Source organism: Salvia miltiorrhiza, chromosome 6 (genome assembly GCF_028751815.1).
Source record: "Salvia miltiorrhiza cultivar Shanhuang (shh) chromosome 6, IMPLAD_Smil_shh, whole genome shotgun sequence".
Taxonomy (NCBI): Eukaryota; Viridiplantae; Streptophyta; class Magnoliopsida; order Lamiales; family Lamiaceae; genus Salvia; species Salvia miltiorrhiza.
This window is the reverse complement of record NC_080392.1, coordinates 20,037,763-20,057,537: the sequence shown is the minus strand read 5'-3', so window position 1 is coordinate 20,057,537 and position 19,775 is coordinate 20,037,763. Positions and strand designations below refer to the sequence as shown.

The 19,775-nt window shown below is 39.6% G+C and overlaps 1 protein-coding gene across 2 annotated transcripts; it reads right to left on the bottom strand.

The window, feature by feature from the left end:
- Nucleotides 1-8,926: 8,926 nt before the first annotated feature.
- LOC130987386 (uncharacterized) lies at nucleotides 8,927-14,977 on the bottom strand. 2 transcript variants are annotated; one of them, XM_057910900.1, is made up of 5 exons: nucleotides 14,094-14,977; nucleotides 13,250-13,852; nucleotides 10,001-10,194; nucleotides 9,271-9,932; nucleotides 8,927-9,177 (listed from the first exon to the last, which is right to left on the bottom strand). In XM_057910900.1, exons 1-5 carry the CDS (start codon nucleotides 14,721-14,723, stop codon nucleotides 9,146-9,148), a joined length of 2,121 nt encoding a protein of 706 aa, XP_057766883.1. In that variant the 5' UTR covers nucleotides 14,724-14,977; the 3' UTR covers nucleotides 8,927-9,145. The 2 variants fall into 2 exon arrangements, with proteins under 2 accessions (XP_057766883.1, XP_057766884.1); XM_057910901.1 differs by lacking the exons at nucleotides 13,250-13,852; nucleotides 14,094-14,977 and adding an exon at nucleotides 10,277-12,965.
- Nucleotides 14,978-19,775: the final 4,798 nt, after the last annotated feature.

Sequence of the window (19,775 nt, the reverse complement as noted above, 5' to 3'; positions counted from 1 at the left end):
TTTCAAAATCGAAACCGCTGCATAATATCTGAATAACATAAAATGTTTATTATGTACCACGTAAAGTGGTAGTAGTAGTAATATATTATTTGATATAATTTAGATTTCTTTAAAGAAGAAGTTATTATTAATTGCAAGTTTAGAAGCTCTACACGAGCATTACTCTAAGTCGGGTATCTGTAAATCCTGTAAAGCCCTTTGGGGTAAGGTAAGATTAAACTCTTGACAGTATCTTCATAAACTTCCATAGCCTATTTTAAGTAGTTATTAATGTTCAATTCATCAACACTTCTTTTCCATGGGAGCAGTCTGACAATCAGTGGTCACAGGTCGTTAAACGACAAACTTCAGGGAAAAAGCCCATGACAATTCTTCCATCAAAGAATTATCAAAAATTCCAAAAGCCACAAGGAGCTAAAAGCTCTGACTCACGTGAAGAAGAAAATCTAAAAGATTTTGATTATCTTAAAGAATTTGAAAATGATGAAAAAGCCTATGATATTCAATATTATATTATTATTATTATTATTATTATTATTATTATTATTATTATTATTATTATTATTATTATTATTATTATGTGCATATAAGTAATTACTTATTATATGATTAAAGTATGAAATGAGCTATGCATTTGCATCATGATTTAAATTGGTTTTCATAAATCCAATTATTAAAGAAAATCGAGTAAGAGTATTGTTGGTGTCCTTGACTCAAGAAAATTAGTTTTCAAATATTTATTATTAAATTTTGAAAACTCGGCGTGATGAATTAGGAATGTTTAGTACATCCACTAAGATATTAAGTTAGCTTCACGAGACCTATTAAGAATAGAATTTCTTGTAGGCTTTGTGACCCGGTGGATTAGCGTTGCTTTCTCAAGACAGGTTTATATGTGTATGATCTTCAGGCTTTGCCTATCCAGGTGGGCTTACTTTCCAAATGCATGAAGTATTATTGAGTTATTAAGCTCTAAATATTTCAATGAAATGCAAACTGTTTATCCAATAAAATATTTTTTTCACTCTGCTCCGTTTAAGGCTCGTATAAGTTAATCGAACGAGGTTCTCTCTTGACCTAACACGTTATTTGAGAATTGCGTACACCTATTAGCTGACCTGGTGGGTTGATCTCCATCGGGCACTAATCACGTATGAGGCATTATAAGGGTGCTCGATGAGATGTGTTTCGGAGCATTGGGTCCCAAATGGGAACTTGGCTGGGTTACGCCCTCAGTTCAAGTAAGCAGAAATAATGGATATATCGGTGGCTAAAAGATCCGGGATCACAACGAGTAACGGAAAGGGAGTGTGACATGTGCGCACAAATGAAAGAAATTATTTTAACATGTTTAAAAGTTCTTTCAATTTAAAACCTTTTAAGTTATGTCAATTGTGATTGGATAAACTGTCTTTACGAAAATATGAAATGTTTCAGAAAATGCATGCCCACTGAGTACATTAGTACTTTGCCCAAAAATACTTTCAAATGTTTTCAGGTTGGTTGGTTGGTGTTGACGGGACTGAGCTGAGGCTAGGGTTCAACTTCCTTTTAAGACTTCCGCTGTAGCAGTAGATAATATCTTGTCTTTTGTTTTTCTCAACTTAAGACTTTCATGTTAGATTTAGAATGACATCTCTGATTGAGTTTAAACACTTAACTCCTAATTTTATGCTAATGAATAATGGTTATCAGAAGCATGAAACAAAACTTGTGACCCAAAGGGGCCTAGCCCGACTTGTTACCTTCTATTCGGTTTTAATAAGGATTTTTCCTTGTGTTATTTCCATGAATTGGTTGCACCTCGATTGTATTTATTCCTTCAAGAATTAGGGTGTCACAATTTTACACTGCTATTTGTAATGGGACGGAGGGAATACTAATTAATCGCCCTAGATTTCCATTTCGTCTTCTCTTCTGCCCTATTTCCGTCGAGGCAGAGGAGCTGCTGGCAATGACAAACCTTCAGGAGAGATAGGCGGCGGCGACGGTGACCTGCGAGTCTGTTGCTCGCCTGAAAAAACGGAGGATAATCCCAATAACTATGACAACTCACAGAGACACAGCGACGTGGCGAGTTTCACACGACGGTGATGGCGGCGGTGGTCAACAGCGTCCATGGCTGTGTCCTTGTTCATCGTGGAAAAAATTTCGTAGACAATAATATGCCACGTAGAAGCCAAATCAGTTACAATTTGATCGGAATTGTTCGTCATGGAAAAAATCAGACGATTACAAAGCTCGTGTATTTATATTAAAAAAATAAAATTCATGAAAAAAATCAAAAAATATTGAAAGTTCGTGTATTTACATGCAAATAGCCCTTTAATAAATAGTAGGTGAGTGTGTTATGACTTATGAGTGGAGAAATAGACCCACTTTTATTCTAATGTTATAACAGTAAGATAAAAAAAAAATAAAGAATTTGTGGTAAACCATGTGTGATAAAGCTGTAAAAATAAATAGATAAATTCTGAGTAAAAATAAGGATTTTTTGGTGGAATACTGCTTTTTCTTTTCCACTTAGGGGGAAGTTGTGGAGGGAAAGCAATGGAGTTTCAACCCGGAACCTCACTGTTCACACACAGGAGGTCACACCGCTTGGTGTCCCATTGGGAACTGGTGGAATAATGTTTAAAAATAAAAAAATCCACACTCTTATGGGACATATTAAAAAGTGTTAATATTCCTATATAATCATTTTACTTAATAAAAAGTTAATATTAGTCATAAAAATAAAAAATACATGAAATCAAATCATTTTTTAAATGTAAATAGACTACATCATTTTTAATGAAATTATTATAAAAAAATTAAATTAAAGAAAAAATAATTAAAAAAAATGCAAAAAAAAACGTACCACCCTCAACCCCCCACCCACACACCACAATTTCTTCTTCACTTCCTCATATACTTTTGACTATCATTGGCGGTTGCATCTCCTTCATCCCCTTGCACCACCTCTACCCATCAATTTCTTTATATGTGTGGAATTGCAGATTCTAGTAACCATCGGTGAGTACTGCAGAAGCGAGTGTGAACATTAATAATGTAGACGTTTGATGTCAGCAGCGGCGGATCATCAAGCCACAACGCTGCGAAGTCCGAGTAGGTGAAAAATGAGGGATTGGGTTGGGGGAGGGGTGAGGTTTTTAATTTTTTTATATGATTTTTTTTAAGATAAAATTTTGAGACTTTTAAATGATTGATGAATTTTAAAATAAAATAATAAAGGGGTATTGTGGTAAGAGTATTTATAATTGATGTATTAATTTGTGCTTATAATTAACTTTTGATTAAGAAAAATGACTATTTTAATATTTGGCTCTATTAAAAATTGTACACTCTTATGAAACAGATGTCGTATTAAACTAAAAGGCTCGCAATATTCTCAACAATAGTTTTTGAGAATAGAAATCTTGTTATTTTTCATTTGGACAAGAGAAGAATTTATTAATCAAATAACATCATTCATTTCAATATCCCTAAGCCAAAAAGGAAGATTAGTGCTCCAGTAGCCCAGCTACTAAAAAATTCTAACAAATTGAACTAGACAATGAGTAGCTCTATTAGCTTAGCTACACATGCATGTGAGAGACATTAACTAATACGAGTTGTATTAATAATCACGTTGTCCCATTGGGATGACCTAGTGGTTAGGGTGGTTGCCTGTTATCCAAGAGGTCACAGGTTCGAGTACTCTCGGCCACAATAATCACTAGGTGGGGTGTGTGTGTGGTTTGTATTATTTATAATGTAATTTCATCAAAAAAAAAAAATCACGTTAATGAGAACGTGAAACTCCCAAACAAACTCTCACGATCACGCAAGAATCAGTTCACAACTAAAATATTCATAACATGCCTTTAAAGACAAACCCTAGCCTTATATATAAGGTGACGCAGCAACTGAAGAAAAAAAAGGAAAATAGGAAATAACAAGAAAACCTAATTCTAATGGGCTTCAAGTATTGAAGCGAGCGGGCCTCTTAATCTCCCAACGTGTCCGGCGTTGGGCCAAGCTCGACTCCTCTTCTTCATGTATCTCATCCTGCTCTTCCTCTACTATGTTGGTACTGGCTGGGGTCATATCAACTCCCCCATCCTCAAGAACCACCTTGTCCTCAAGGTGAAAAGTCGGAAAAGAAGCGCGAAAGGAATCAAGAGATTCCCAAGTGGCAGCATCCAGTGGAAGGCCCTTCCATTGGACCAAGACTTGGGGAATGGGGCTGTCGTTCTGGAAAATAGTCCGGGACGAGACGATGACAACAGGTACCAATGAAGGCAAACCAGACGAGTCAATAGGAATCGGATTGAGTGGAACCGCGGTTGTTCCGACGAATGGCTTGAGTAGAGAGATGTGAAAAACTGGGTGGATACGACTACCCGCAGGTAAGTCCAAGCGATATGCCACAGCTCTGATTTTCTCCACAATCGGATAAGGCCCAAAATAACGCTTGGCAAGTTTAGGGGCAGGGCGACGAGCAACAGAAGCTTGGCGGTATAATTGTAACTTGACCCATACCAAGTCACCAACTTCAAACGTGAGATCGCGGCGATGTTTGTTGGCTTGCTGCTGCATGCGGTGTTGCGCCGAAGACAAAGCTGCTTTCAAGACCTGCAAAATACGATCACGTTCCACTAGCATCGTATCCAAGGCGTCTACCGAAGTGGCACCTGGAGTATAGCGAGGAATAACAGTCGGAAGACGACCATAAACGGCCTGGAAAGGACTCATAGAGATACTGGAATGATAAGATGTGTTGTAATGAAATTCAGCCCACCCTAAATAGTCAGCCCATCGATTGGGGTAGTCAGATGTCATAGCACGTAAATACTGTTCCAAGCAGCGATTCACAACTTCGGACTGGCCATCCGTTTGAGGGTGATACGCCGAGCTATGCTTGAGAGTCGTCCCACTAAGCTTGAAGAGTTCTGCCTAAAAGCGGCTCATGAAAACCGGATCGCGATCAGAGATTATTGATGATGGAAAACCATGTAACTTAACCACCATGTCAGTAAAAGACGGGCCACTTTACTGGCCGTAAAACCCGCGGACAGAGGGCCAAAGTGAGCGGCCTTGGTGAGGCGATCCACGACGACGAGAATAACGGAATGGCCGTGAGAGATGGGAATATGGGTGATAAAATCCATAGTGAGCTCATTCCATACCAAAGCAGGGATAGGTAACGGTTGTAGAAGACCGGCAGAAGCGGTAGTCAAAGTCTTGACTTGTTAGCAGGTCGTGCAAGCTCGCACGAAATCTTTCACATCACGTCGCATGCGAGGCTAGTGAAAGAGAGTCGAAAGGCCAACCAAGGTCTTTTTTATGCCGCCATGACCGCCAACGGGGGAACAGTGGTACTCCTGGAGCAGTTGTTGCTTGAAGGGGGATGAAGGAGTAATGAAATACTTGTGCTGATAAGTGAGAAAATCGTTAACCACATCATAATCGGGGGAGAGTTTCCCATTCTGAAAACGCTGATGATAAGAGAGGAAGTCGACATCTGCTGAATTGGCAAGGCGTAACTGATCAAGAAAAGTGGAGATCGGTGTACTCTGAATGGTGAAGCACGAAGGTGTGAGCACAGTATCCTCGTCTGATGGCTCGGGCGCGTTGTAGGGAACGCGCGAAAGGGCGTCAGCAACAACATTACGCTTTCCGAGTTTGTACTCAATGGAAAAGTCGTAGCCTAAGAGCTTTCGGATGTACCGATGTTGATCGGGAGTGTGAAGTTGCTGGCGAAGGAGCTCCTTTAGGCTATGATGGTCAGTGCGGATGACAAATCGACAACCGAGGAGATATTGTCGCCATTTACCAATGGCTTCACTAATAGCATGAAGTTCCTTGACGTAGGTGGAGGCACCACGGAGACGGGCACCAATCTTGCGATTGTGATAAGCAATGGGGAGATTCTCTTGAAGGAGCACTGCACCGAAACCCACATCTGACGCATCTGTCTCGACGGTGAAAGGTTTGGAGAAATCGGGGAACCTTAGGACAGGTGAGGAAGCCATGGCATGTTTGAGCGCATCAAATGCCGAGGAGGCAGCGGCGGTCCATGTGAAATTATCTTTGCGGAGAAGGTCTATCAACGGAGAAGCAATAGAAGCATAATCGCGAACGAACTTGTGATAATATCCCGTTAAACCAAGGAACCCACGAAACTTCGTGACAGTAGTAGGCTGCGGCCAATCAAGCATGGCGGCGATTTTTGTTGGGTCAGCACAGAGCTCGCCTGTGCTGACGATATGTCCCAAGTATTCGACTGACGGCGTGCCGAAGGTGCACTTAGATAACTTAACGGAGAGCCAGTTATCCTTGAGGCATTGGAGAACCTCCCGTAGATGAGCAATATGATCCGTTTCATTGCGGCTGTAGATGAGGATGTCGTCGAAAATACGACAACAAAGCGGCGCAGGAAAGTTTTGAGAAGATAGTTCATGGTGGCTTGGAAGGTGGATGGTGCATTCGTCAATCTGAAGGGCATGACGAGAAACTCATAATGGTCGTCATGAGTGCGAAAGGCTGTCTTAAAGATATCCTTTTCATGGAAGCGAATTTGGTGAAAACCCGCGCGCAGATCGAGCTTAGAGAAGAGCCGAGAGCAGCCAAGTTCATCAATGAGTTCGTCAACCGTAGGGATAGGGAACTTATCTTTGATAGTAACCGCGTTCAAAGCACGGTAGTCAACACAAAATCGATAAGTACCGTCCTTCTTCTTAACCAGGAGCACCGGGGAAGAGAACAGGCTATGGCTAGGGCGGATTATGCCTTGCTCAAGCATGTCGCGAACCAATCGTTCCATTTCGGTCTTCTGAAAATGGGGATAACGGTATGGCCGAACATTGACGGGTTTAACACCCTGTTCTAGATGAATGCGGTGATCAAATAGGCGACGGGGAGGGAGGTCGCAGGGCTCGGCAAAAACATCAGAGAATTGGAGTAGCACACTATGGAATGGCGAAGGAACACCGGTCAGATCAAGTGGAGCGGCGGTAGTGTCAGCACGGACCAGCCATATCTCAAAAATAGAGTCAACTTCTGAGGAGTCAAGGAACGATTGAAGCATCGATAAGTTGATTTGGCGACAATCCAACGAAGCATCACCTTCCAAAATAACTTGTTTGTCATGCCAAGTAAATTCCATGCTGCTGCGACTATAGTCATGAGTGACGCGGCCCAACTCTTGGAGCCATTGAACGCCCAGAATGATATCCGGTCCTTCGATAGATAAGACAAATAAATCCAGCGTGAAAGGAGTTCCTTGAAGATCAAGTGTGACACCCGTGCACTTGTGTTGGCATACAATTGAGTCGCCGTTGCCAATAGAGACCCGGAACTTCAGAATTGGCGTGAGAGGAAACTGTACGCGTTCTGCAAGAGCAGGGTTAATAAAATTATGAGTACTGCCGTTGTCGATCATTACCTGAAACCGGTGATGATGCATGTGGCCCCAAAGACGAAGAGAACGAGGCTGAGTGATGCCAAATAGTGAGTGGAGGCTGGAGATATCGCCCATAATAAGACTCGTGTCTGGATCGGAGTCCGGGGAAACGGGATTGTCGTCGTCAGATGGGAAATCATCGCCCTCAAGAAGCATGATCGTGCCTTTATTCTTGCAGCGATGGGATAGATTCCATTTTTGGTCGCAATAGAAACATAATCCGCGCTCGCGTTTCTCACGAGTTTCAGCAGGAGTGAGCCGCCGAACTGGAAGTGGTGTAGTACCCTCGCGCCGAGGAACGGGCGCGGATGCAGCCGTTGGTACGTGGGTCGAGCCTGAGAAGGGAGACTCAATTTGAGTATCCATGTGTTTGCTCTCAAAAATACGGGCGAGAGAAAAAGTCTCATCCAAAGTATGAGGGCGGTTCATCTGTAACTCTCGACGGATCGATGGTTGAAGACCCGAAATATAGAAGGAGATCAATAAGGGCTCGGAGATGCCGTGAGTGCGGCCCATAAGAGCCTCGAAGGAGGACTGGTAGTCCGCGACAGATCCGTTTTGTGAAAGCTTGGCGAGCATACCCTCGGGGTCCTCGAACTGAGAAGGCCCGAAACGAGAGCGAACGCGAGATAAAAAATCCGACCATGAGGAGAGAATACCTTGGAATTTCAGCCACTGAAACCATGTGGAAGCTCTGCCATCCAGATGAAAGGCAATAATCTGAAGACGTTGGGCGTCCGGAATATTGTGATATTGAAAATATTCTTCGATTTTGAAAATCCAATAGTGAGGATCGCCGCCGTTGAAGTGAGGAACATCGAGACGGAGCAGTGGACCGCGAGGTGGATGAGTGTCGCCAGGGTTGGAAGAGTGCGACTGGTGGGACATCTTGAATAGAGCAATCAGTTCATCGATCTGTTTTTGCACGGCGGTGAGCGGCGCTTGCCATTCAGGAGCGTCGGGGGCCATGAGAACGTCAATGAAAGCACCAATTAATACGAGTTGTATTAATAATCACGTTAATGAGAACGTGAAACTCCCAAACAAACTCTCACGATCACGCAAGAATCAGTTCACAACTAAAATATTCATAACATGCCTTCAAAGACAAACCCTAGCCTTATATATAAGGTGACGCAGCAACTGAAGAAAAAAAGGAAAATAGGAAATAACAAGAAAACCTAATTCTAATGGGCTTCAAGTATTGAAGCGAGCGGGCCTCTTAATCTCCCGATGTGTCCGGCGTTGGGCCAAGCTCGACTCCTCTTCTTCATGTATCTCATCCTGCTCTTCCTCTACTATGTTGGTACTGGCTGGGGTCATATCATTAACCACAAAATTGCATGTAGCAACCTTAAGGATCTCACCTATAGCAATAGGAAGAAAGTGGTGGTCGTCATCCGGGCTTGGATGATTTAATTTTATTTCTATCTGATCCTGTTAATTTAATTTATAGTGACGGGACAGAAAATCACTGGATGATTGTGGAAATAGTTAACATTAGTTCCAGTAGTAATTAATATTGCCAAAAATACAAATTTCCTCTAGTCCTAAACGCATTGGATACTCTCATATGTATATCTTTGCAGCTATATATTACGGTTCCATAACACGAATAAACGAATACACATCTCTACATGTGCGCCATGCCAAAAGTTGACTATCTACTAACAATATACGAGCAAAGTGTTTGGCTTCTTAGCCGCATGGTGGCAGGAACTCACTCGCCACTGCCAAAACAACAATGAATGAGTTAGCATAATTAAGCTTATAATACCAGAATATATAGCTAGATCATGAAGAAATGATGAGAAGATACGAACCTGTGGATGTGGGTGGAACTACAACAACATGCATAGTGGCATTGTTGGGAGGCAGCGCCAACCTAAGTGGATACAGCTTCCCATTTACGATGTTTCTAGAACACACGATTATGTCCTCCAACCCTGTTACGTCCTCCAACTTCTCCGCCAACTCCTCCAGCCCGTGGCCTTTAAAATGAAACGACTCCTCCTCCCCGGCGCTGAAATTCCCATCCTCGTCAACCACCTTGTAATATATCATCCTTCCTTCCGATTTCCTCCCGTAATGATCTTCACCAGCCACGTGATCCGGTGAGGTGAGATGGAAAGAAGTAGAGCTCAAATCCTCATCCTCCAAGTCCATGGAGCTCGATCTCTCCAACTCGTGTGGCGTCTTCGCCTCCATCTTAGGCGGCGACTCAGGCCTAATCTCGACCACGTCCACCTCCCAGAGGATCCAGCCGTGGTGCCTGTGAGGGATGTCGTGAGTGATGGAGTTGCGCCAGGGGGGCAGGCCCCCGTTGGCGCGCAGATAGTTGCCGTAGCGCGTCTTCAGCTTCACCAGCATGCCGTCTCGCACGGGCTCCCACTCCACGGAGGAGTCGAGCTTCCTCGGCAGGGATTGGACGACCTTTCTGCCCGTCACGCCCAGGAGGAACTCCTCATCCTCGGCCTTCAGGTACCTGTTCCATTCAAATTAATTCATCATCATCATCATCATCATAATATGCCCTAATTAATTAATTATTACCTGCCATAGCAGCTCTTCAAACGTATCACTTCTTCCGATCCTTCCACGAATTCTACCGTCCATTTCACCGATTTTTTGGAACCCGATCGGTCTTGGATCACGTGCTCCTCGTCTGAATCGGCCGTCAGGAATTTGTTGTGATGGCTTTTCAGCCTCACGGATTTCGCCTTCTTGAAAAACTCGATTCCAGAAACCTGTCAATTGTTCATCATTTTTTTTTTTTTTTGGTTATTTCTTTTCTCTAATGAATCATATATAACGGAGTTTATAGATTACCTGCATAAATAATAAATCGGCGTGGACCTCTTTTTTGGAGAAAGATGTACAGATAGTTTTTCTCTTGTTGAAGGTGAGAATAAGATCGTAATCTAAGTTTTTCTTTTGTTTTTTTTTTCTCGTTTATGGTTTTGTTATTTTGTTCATGTAATAGAAGTCATGGATATTTGATTACCCTCATATGGTGAATTTGGAATATGACATACTGTTTCATAAATTTTTGTATGCAAGTCATACTTAACTTTTAATTATGTTGACGATGAAGCGCAGTCTGTTGGTAAGACGCTTCTCCTCCAACTAATAGGTCGGGGTTCGAGTCACCTAGAGAGCTAGAGTGTGTGTGTGTGCGCTTTTTTTTTTTACTTTTAATTATGTCAAAGATTTAAGTTATTTTTTTTTTATATATTCTTACTTTGAATTTATCAACTTTAGTGATGGATTATTAATTAATAAGAGTGAATTTAAATGATTAAAAATAATTATATATTTTAATTAGGTGGAATAAACTCTAATTAGTTATTATAAAATTAAAACTAAATTGCATTCAAAAATGAAATTAAAAAAAAAAAAGGTAGTGAGACACCGGATATTTGATTGCTTAGCCGCACATGTTGAATTCGTGTCATGTTCAAAATAATATTAGTTTGATAAGTTCAACTCATATCCCATTTAATTTGTCCTGTGTATAGAATAGAATAGAGAAACCGGAATGATTGAAAGGGCCACAAAATTTATTTGCTTTTGGATTTGAATGATCAAAGGCATACAACAACAGCAGTACGTTTCCAGGAAGGGCCACACATGGAAAACTACATTATTCGAATTTGGATTTGCAACCATTTTATCGTTCAAATATGCATTCAAGTTTCCAACTATCATTTGATCCAACATTTATTAATATTCGTACCATATTGAATAATAAAATATATAGTATCATATTCATATGACCAATAATTCATGATTTTAAACCGTGGATCGTGATTCATAATTATTATCGATTTTGTCTGGTAAGAGTAACTCTAGTTTAAAAAAATTAAATTCCCTTTAGCGTTTAATTAAATTGATCTTTAAATAGTTGTGCGTTTTATCTTATTCGATCGCTTCTATTTAAACGTCTAAATCCGATATTAGAAGGAGATTCATAAGTTCAAATTTTACGAAAATATACAAGTCAGAACTCAGAAGCATTCGAGTAATTAATAAATAAATGTCATATATAGTGTATGTGTGTGTATTGAAGGAATGAATCATATATTTATGAAAAATATTGGGGTGATCCCAATTGTAAAAAACAATAGATTGTGTATATTTTTAAAAATCTCTAAGAAAGAGAACGGTGAAGTATATATAGTAGTACTAAATAATTAATATAAGAGGCCATCATTGTTTGTGAACATACGTGTAATTTCGTTTACACTTTAAAAACGATGATGTAATTATAAATTAGGTCATTAGTGGTCATTCAGTTACAACTAACCTCAAAAATTATTTGACCAAATAAAATACTAGCAGTTAGAGATATTCAGTGTTAGGCAAATCCTCTATTCTATTTTAGGGAATACTTCAATTTTATTTTATCTCAGTGGTGGGTACGTTATATTTGTCCACGGTAGGTAGGTGATCAGTTCTGTTAGTAAATGATTATCAACAACGTACATAAAACTTGTTTTATTTATTATTAGTTTACCAAAGAAATATAAAAACTACATAAAATTTGTAATTATAAAGTGTGAGTAAATAAAAGATTCTGCTTACTGTATTGGTAAACGAAATTAATGTAGTTAATAATTAATTACTAACCGCATGTGCCACTTGGTATCTTGTTCATTTTAAAAGGAGATTGACCTATGGCGCAATAATAATAGGCCTTGAATTTACAGTAATATATACTTTTGTTCAATGGAGTATTAATAAACAAATTTCTTACATGATTATATTAATATGAGACATATAAAATAAGTATACCATACGATTCGGAATTCAACTTAATTTGATATAGTTATCATTTTGACAAACTTAACAGCGAGTGTAGTGAAAAGGACAACGATTAGGGAAATAAATTGAGGAAAATCAACATGTAATCATTTTGAGCCGAGGATCTCATCCGCTTTTATTGTCGCTATTTTTAAAGTGAATTAATAAAATATAACTGTCAAGTAAAAAAAAAAAATATAACTGCCGTTATTATAAAGATAAAAATCAGTTATTTCAGATTAATATAAAAAATATAAAAAGAATTACTATCACAATTTTATCATTGTTATTATTATAATAAATTACAATTATGGAGGTTTTAGTTGCGGATTGGTTACATTTTGCTTATATTTTATTTGTGAATTGGATCATATTTTGCTTATATTCACATGAATACTTTTTAGTTATGAATCAAGGTTAATTTACGTAAATCAAGAACAAAATAATACTTTTAGCCAAAAAGTGATTTTTTTTTTTATTATTATTTTTATCTCTTTTTTTCTAATCTTTAATGGTGCGTTCTTTTTAATGAAAAATAATGGAAATATATATTTATAATTTTTTCACTCTTTTCACATATTTTCTACATGATCTTTTTTATTTTTGTTTCAACAACACATTTTCACGTCAGTTCATGATAATATCATAGTAAGATGTTGATGTTATAATATTTTTTTTTCATATTTTCCACCTTAAATAAATATATACAGAGATACAAACACATGTACAAAATTAAATAATGTAAAGACTTATTCCTTATTATCCTTATACTATAAGACATGAGATTAAAAAAATTTAAAAAATGGATGCTATAAAATTTTCTAATATTTTCTTATTTTTGTTATCATAAATTTGCAATCAATGATAAAAGTTAAGAACACAAAATCATTGTCACGTCTATTCCCCAAAGAAAAAGATGAGTAAAATAAAAAAAAAGGCCAATCACAAATATATTACCAAAAACAAAGAAAGAAAGAAAATAAAGAGGAAGAGATATACCTGTTTCATGGGCATACTCCCGGAGTCGGCGCGGCCGCGGACCACCGGCGACCCGGTCTCCGGCGACCCCATATAATCACCGGCGGCGGAAGAAAAGCTTGACGCCTGCGACAACCAACCCGGATCCGAGCCGGGATCCGACAGCGTGATGTCCATGATCTCCACTCCCCACAGCACCCAGCTCTGCGTCGCCGTCCTGTGCGGCACGTCGTGCGTGACCGAGTTCCTCCACGGTGGCGCTCCGCCGTTTCCTCTGAGGAACTTGCCGTGTTCCGTCATCAGCTTCACGCTGTGCCCTTCCCTCACCGGCTGCCACTCGACGGCGGTGTCGGTCTGATTCTCCGGCGGGGTCTGGAGCACCTTCTTCCCCGTCATTCCGAGGAGAAACGGCTCCTCGGCGGCGGTCAGGTACAATCCGTGGCAGCTCCTTAGGCGGAGCCTGCCGCGTTTCCCGTCCACGAACTCCACGGCCCACCGCGCGTTGCGGGACGCGCCGTTCCGGCTCTGGCGGACCGTCGTCTCGTCGTCGTCGGCAAAGAGGTATTTCCCGAGGTGGCTTTGCAGCCGGACTGCTTTTGCGTTGGTGAAAAACTCCATTCCATCCTGCAACGTCTCATCGTAATTAGACGCTGTTTTTCCTTAGCTTAACTATAATTAAGCTCCTTAATACAGAGTTTTGACAAAATCAAATGAGTTATTATCAAAATAGTCATTTTAATATTGTAAAAATAAAACATAATTTTAGAGATTAAAAAAATAAAAATAGATATTTTTAGTTTAAAGTATTAAAGAGCTTCGAATAAAAGTAGATATTTTAGCAGTGCGTCAAAATCGAGACTATTACCTGTCTACCGCTGGTGTGAACAGACCTCTCCGACGCGAAAATGGACTTCCGGAGGCCCTCCGCCGCAGCAGGCGTCCCCGGCGTGCTTCCGCGCGGCGAACTGGGGCCGGAAGAATCCGAAAAACTGGACGCATTGCTGAGGCGCGGCAAATAGACATGATCATCATCCAACGCCGAGATGTCGAGCTCGTCCACATCCCACATGACCCAATCCTGCGTGGCCGTCCGATACGGCAGATCGTGCGTGACCGAATTCCTCCACGGCGGCGTGGCGCCGTTGGCCCTCAAGAACTTCCCGCCCTTGGCCCGCAGCTTCACCTTGTAGCCCTCCTTGATGGGCTCCCACTCCACCGACGCATCTGGCTTCGGATTCGCGGAAGCTTGCAGCAACACTTTTTTTCCCGTCATTCCCAGCAGATACGACTCGTCGGAGGCGGTCAGGTAGAGCCCTTGCCGCGTTTTCAGGCGGATCACGTGCGGGTTGCCCTCCACCAGCTCCACGTGCCATCTCGCCCTGCTCGACGCGCCGTCGTGGCTTTGCCGCACGCTTTCTTGGTGGTCGGCGGCGGCGAGGTACTTGTCCAGGTGGCTCTTCAGCCTCACGGCTTTCGCATTGTTGAAGAACTCCATGACTTTATAGTGATGATTTTTTTGCTAATAATGTTTTGGTTTTTCTTGTTGGATTTAAAGGGTTAAAACATTTGGAAATTGATTTGGAACATGAAATTTCGAAGATGCTTGGATTGTTGACTTGTATATGGGTGTAGACTGCATTTCTCTAATGCAACTTGTGATGTGAAATGTAATTAATTAATTTGGTCCCGACTTTGCTGGATCAACCTCGACATGTTTTTTCCATTTTCATCTTTTCATTCAATATTTCAAACCTACATCGAATTTCTTCCTCTTTTCCTTGTAATTCAAGTTGAGATTCAAATTAATTTTTCTAGAGCAGAATTAGTTATAAGTAGCTAGCTAATGAATTAATTTTAAGTCGAGGTTGTAAGAAGTAATTCATGTAATTACCACAAAGTTTATGATGATAAACTGAGATTAATTAAACCATGATCACTAACCTGAAACCATGATGAATTCTATATGAAGATTTGATCTTCCAGGAATACAGTTTCTTCTTTTAGCGTATTTCTTTTGGGAAAAGAATACAGAACGGTACAGTTTCCCGGGGACTAGACCCCATATTTATAACTTCTCAAGTTATCCATATTTATTATTTGGTCCCTCAACAAATAATAAGTATAACATTTAATATATACATAATATGATAGTATTTATTTACATTAATTATATATATATATATATATATATATATATATATATATATATATTTGTCCACTAATTGGATTAATTAAGAATTTAATCCAACAATCTCCCACTTGGGCAATATATATAACATAATAAATGTAAGACTTTATGAGGTCTTAATATGCTATCATAAAATGTATATTCTTTAACAATCTCGCCCATCAACTATATACATATAGGATCAAAGCAGTTTTCGTCATAAAAATCAAGACTTAACTCATCAATGGTCACATATACAAATATAGTTAAATGACATAGATCAATGGTCAAACGAAAATAACACGCAATGTTAATCAAACATGTATATTTTCGACTGGTCCTCTTTAAACTAAAGTGAGGTCACAAATAGAGTGAAATACTAAATACTTTATTTTTGCAGTAAATACTTAAATACATAAGTATCTGAAACCAATATAAAACAAATGGAATTCAAACTCCCACTAAACCATGATATCATCAAATGATACAACACCCATACGAGCAACATGCTCATGAAAGACCTTGGGTGGTAAGCCTTTTGTGAACGGATCCACAATCATGGGAGTTTGTCCCAATATGCTCTATAGATATTTGTTTATTTTGCACTCTTTCTTTAACAATAAGGAACTTTATGTCGATGTGTTTTGACTTTGACGAGCTCTTGTTGTTGTTGGAATACAGAACTGCTGATTTATTGTCACAGAATAGCTTGAGTGGTCTTTCAACATTCTCCAAAATGCGCAGCCCAATGACAAAATTTCGCAACCATATTTCATGGTTTGATGCCTCATAGCATGCTACAAACTCTACTTCCATGGTTGACACTTTTCCAAAATATAGCTCCTCCAGCCAATAGATAAACATAGCCTGATGTAGATTTATGACTATCTTGGTATCCAGCAAAATCAGAATTCGAATATCCTACGACCTCCAAATTATTTGATTTTCTATATGTGAGCATGTAATCTTTTGTTCTCTGAAGATACCTTAAAACCCTTTTGGCTGCTCTCCAATGTTCCATACCAGGGTTGCTTAAATATCTTCCTAACATCCCAATAATGTATGAAATATTCGGACGCGTACATACTTGAGCATACATAAGACTTCCAACTACTGATGCATATGGAATCTTCTGCATTTCTTGAATTTCAAGGTTACCTTTTGGGCATTGCTTTAGACTAAACTTGTCTACTTTAGAAATAGGGGTATCACCTGGTTTACAATCTTGCATGCCGAACCTTTTGAGTATTTTATTGATATAGCTCTTCTGTGATAATCCGAGAATGCCTCGAGAGCGATCTCGATGTATCTCAATACCCAAAACAAAAGAGGCTTCTCCAGGATCTTTCATCTCAAATTTGTTTGATAGAAATCTCTTGGTTTCGTGCAATAAGCCCATATCATTAGTGGCAAGCAATATGTCATCGACATTGTTAGGTCCGGAGGGTCTCGAATAGGTGTATGGGGGGGGAGAATACACCTATGGGCTATTTTTCTCCTCTAAAAATAGAGGGATCTCAAGATAGAGATCAAAACAAAACTTTACAACCAAACAAGACACCTGTTGACAGAAAGGAGTTTTGACCAAACAGGGTTAGCGACTGATACTGAAAAGCTCTTCAGTAAGGAGTTATCAGTTAAGTCACTGGAACTTAACTGATGCACGTTAAGGCTTCAGTCGAGTTTGCTAAGACAGAGATGTTACAAGTCTTCCTAACTATCAGAGGATGGATCAGTCAGACTGATAACATACGCAGCGGAAATAACTTTGTTTCGTAATAGCCTCAGTTGAGCAAGTTGTTAGTCTTAGGTTTCTCTTTGCAGTTAATCAGAATTCAGTTTATCAAAAGTAAGAACTCAAGTAAGAATGTAAAACTGAAAGGTGTAAATAACACAAAGAATTTAACGTGATTCGGAAAACACTTCCTACATCTACGGTCGATTGATCAGACCAACAATCCACTCCGCAAGTGCTTAACTGGTGCACTACAAACCGAACCGTGTGCTTGCCGGGTGCACACAACCGTACCACTGAAGATTCCACTCTTCAGTACCAACACTTCACTCGCGTTGGATTTCTCACTCCTAGCACGACCTTGCACTAGGATCTCACGAAGCCAGAGTACCTTCCTGAACTCCTATTCACTCAAACACTCGATTTAGTATCTCGAAGAGAGGTTTGAAATCCTGCCAACTAAACTTCAAAGAACAAGTTCTTTGGAGCTAGTTTGACCTAGGCTTCTGGGTAAACAGAGGTTTGCCTAAGGTCTAAGAGAATGTGTGTAATCAACAGTGACTGATTTTTAGCTTTGTAATTCTCTTCTTCGATTCAAGCTTTGGGGAAGTTAAGCTTTTGGCTGAGAAACTATTTTGGCAGAGTTTCAGCTTATGTTGTTGAATCAGTGAAGATTGAAGTGATCCTCGAGCGCTATTTATAGGAGAGGTCTTGAATAGATCCATTGGCGGAGAACGTATTCAAGATTTCTTCCGTTGGAGAGCTTTTCGAATTTGGGTTGAGGCTTCATTTCCCAACAAGAACTTCAAAATCACCACTGCGAAAAAGGAGCAAGCTCCTGATTTGGAGCCCCATAGAAATAAAATCCCAGGTCAAAAATCAGATCTTTTTATCCCTTTCCTATGTGGATTTTTGCTTATTCTTCTATGTGTAGTGGTGTTTATGTTCAAATGATGAAAATGGCGGTGAGGAATGCATATCTGCTTTTGATTTATCACGACATTCCCTGTCCTTGTGTGTTAAGTCGAGGGGGAGGTAGGGATCAGCCTGATGGCTGCTCGACGCCGGCGACAGCACGGCGCCAAAGCCGCCGTCTTTTTCCTTTTTCTGCCAAAAAACGAAGAGAGAGATGAGGGATTAGATTCTTAGTACATATATATGTATGTCTACGTATTTTGTATAAATAGGGAAAAATAGAAAGAAAGATGAAAAATCTGGGACTCACCGTGTTCGAGGCGGCAGATCAGCAGCAGCTTCGCCGGAACTCAAGGAAGACGGAGACGGCGGCTGTTGGCCGGAGAAGAGGCATGCGACGACGGGGGCAGCCTCTGCCGCCCTGTTCCGAGCAAGAGGCCGGGAGATGGAGATCAACTCGTGGCTTTGGCCGTTCGAACGGACGGAGATGAAGGCGACTGCGGGAAGAGAAGAGGTTGGGGACGGAGGCAGCCGCACCGACAGCGGAAGAGAGAAGGCGGCGGCATCAAAAACAATAGACGAAGGGAGAGAGAGCTGGGGCCCACCTGAATTTAAAAAAAAAATGATTTTTTCTAACGACGTTAGCATCCGTTAAAAGGTTAGGGCGAATTTAGTGCAAGTTTGCCACGTTGAGGTAGTAACAACTCTAACCCTGACTATAGGGTCCTGTACGCGATAGGGACGCCATCGATAGGGGGAATTTGGTACTCAACCCTTTATTTTTAAATTATACATTCACCTCAAAACTTTTCAATTACTAATTTCATATATAAAATAAAAATTATGTGAAATTTAATTATTAACAAATATAAATAAATAACTTTATTATAAATATTAAATAAGTAAGAGTTACTTAACTTTAATTATAATACTATAATTTATTATTCTATAAAAATCATTATTCTATAAAAATCAGTGTTGTTAATTATTTGTATTAATATTAATACATAAATAAAAATAAAAGCCAAACGAATAAAATAAATGGACAAAACAATAGATAAAACTAATAGTCCAAAAGTATACACCACGTTAAATAAAATTATAATAGTCCATATTCGATGCCTTGATACAAGAACAACTATAAAATACAATAATTACTTGGAAGCCCAAATTTAATTAAATCTAACGATTAATTTAAGCCCCTAATATAATAAGTCACTCGGCGCCGCCTTCTTCTTCACGCCCGTTTCTCAGAAATCAAAATCGCAACGACAAGCTTCTTGCTCACAGATTTTTCATTCAAGGCTTCCTCTTCTTCATCGGTATTTATCTTTTCTTCGCTACTTTTTTTCTAAAATACACAAAAATATGGGATCTGAATGCGATGTTTCATAAATTAAAGTGTTAATTGCATGAAAATACATGAACTATAGTCAATTTTTTATTCTGCACACGAACTTTGAAACTTACATTTTTAATCATAAACTTTACATTTGTTTCAATTTTTCTTTAAAATTGGTTTACCCCCTATTTGATGATGATGTGGCCCCTATGTGGCAGGAAGTATGCCATTTAAACCGCCATCCGACTAAATAAACGGCATCGTTTTTAAAAAGAGTTAATTGCCTATAAATACATGAACTATACTCAAATTTTGGTTTTTGACAAAATCTATTTTTTTGGTCAAAAAATACATAAACTTTTATATTTTTGGAATTTGACCGAAGTCG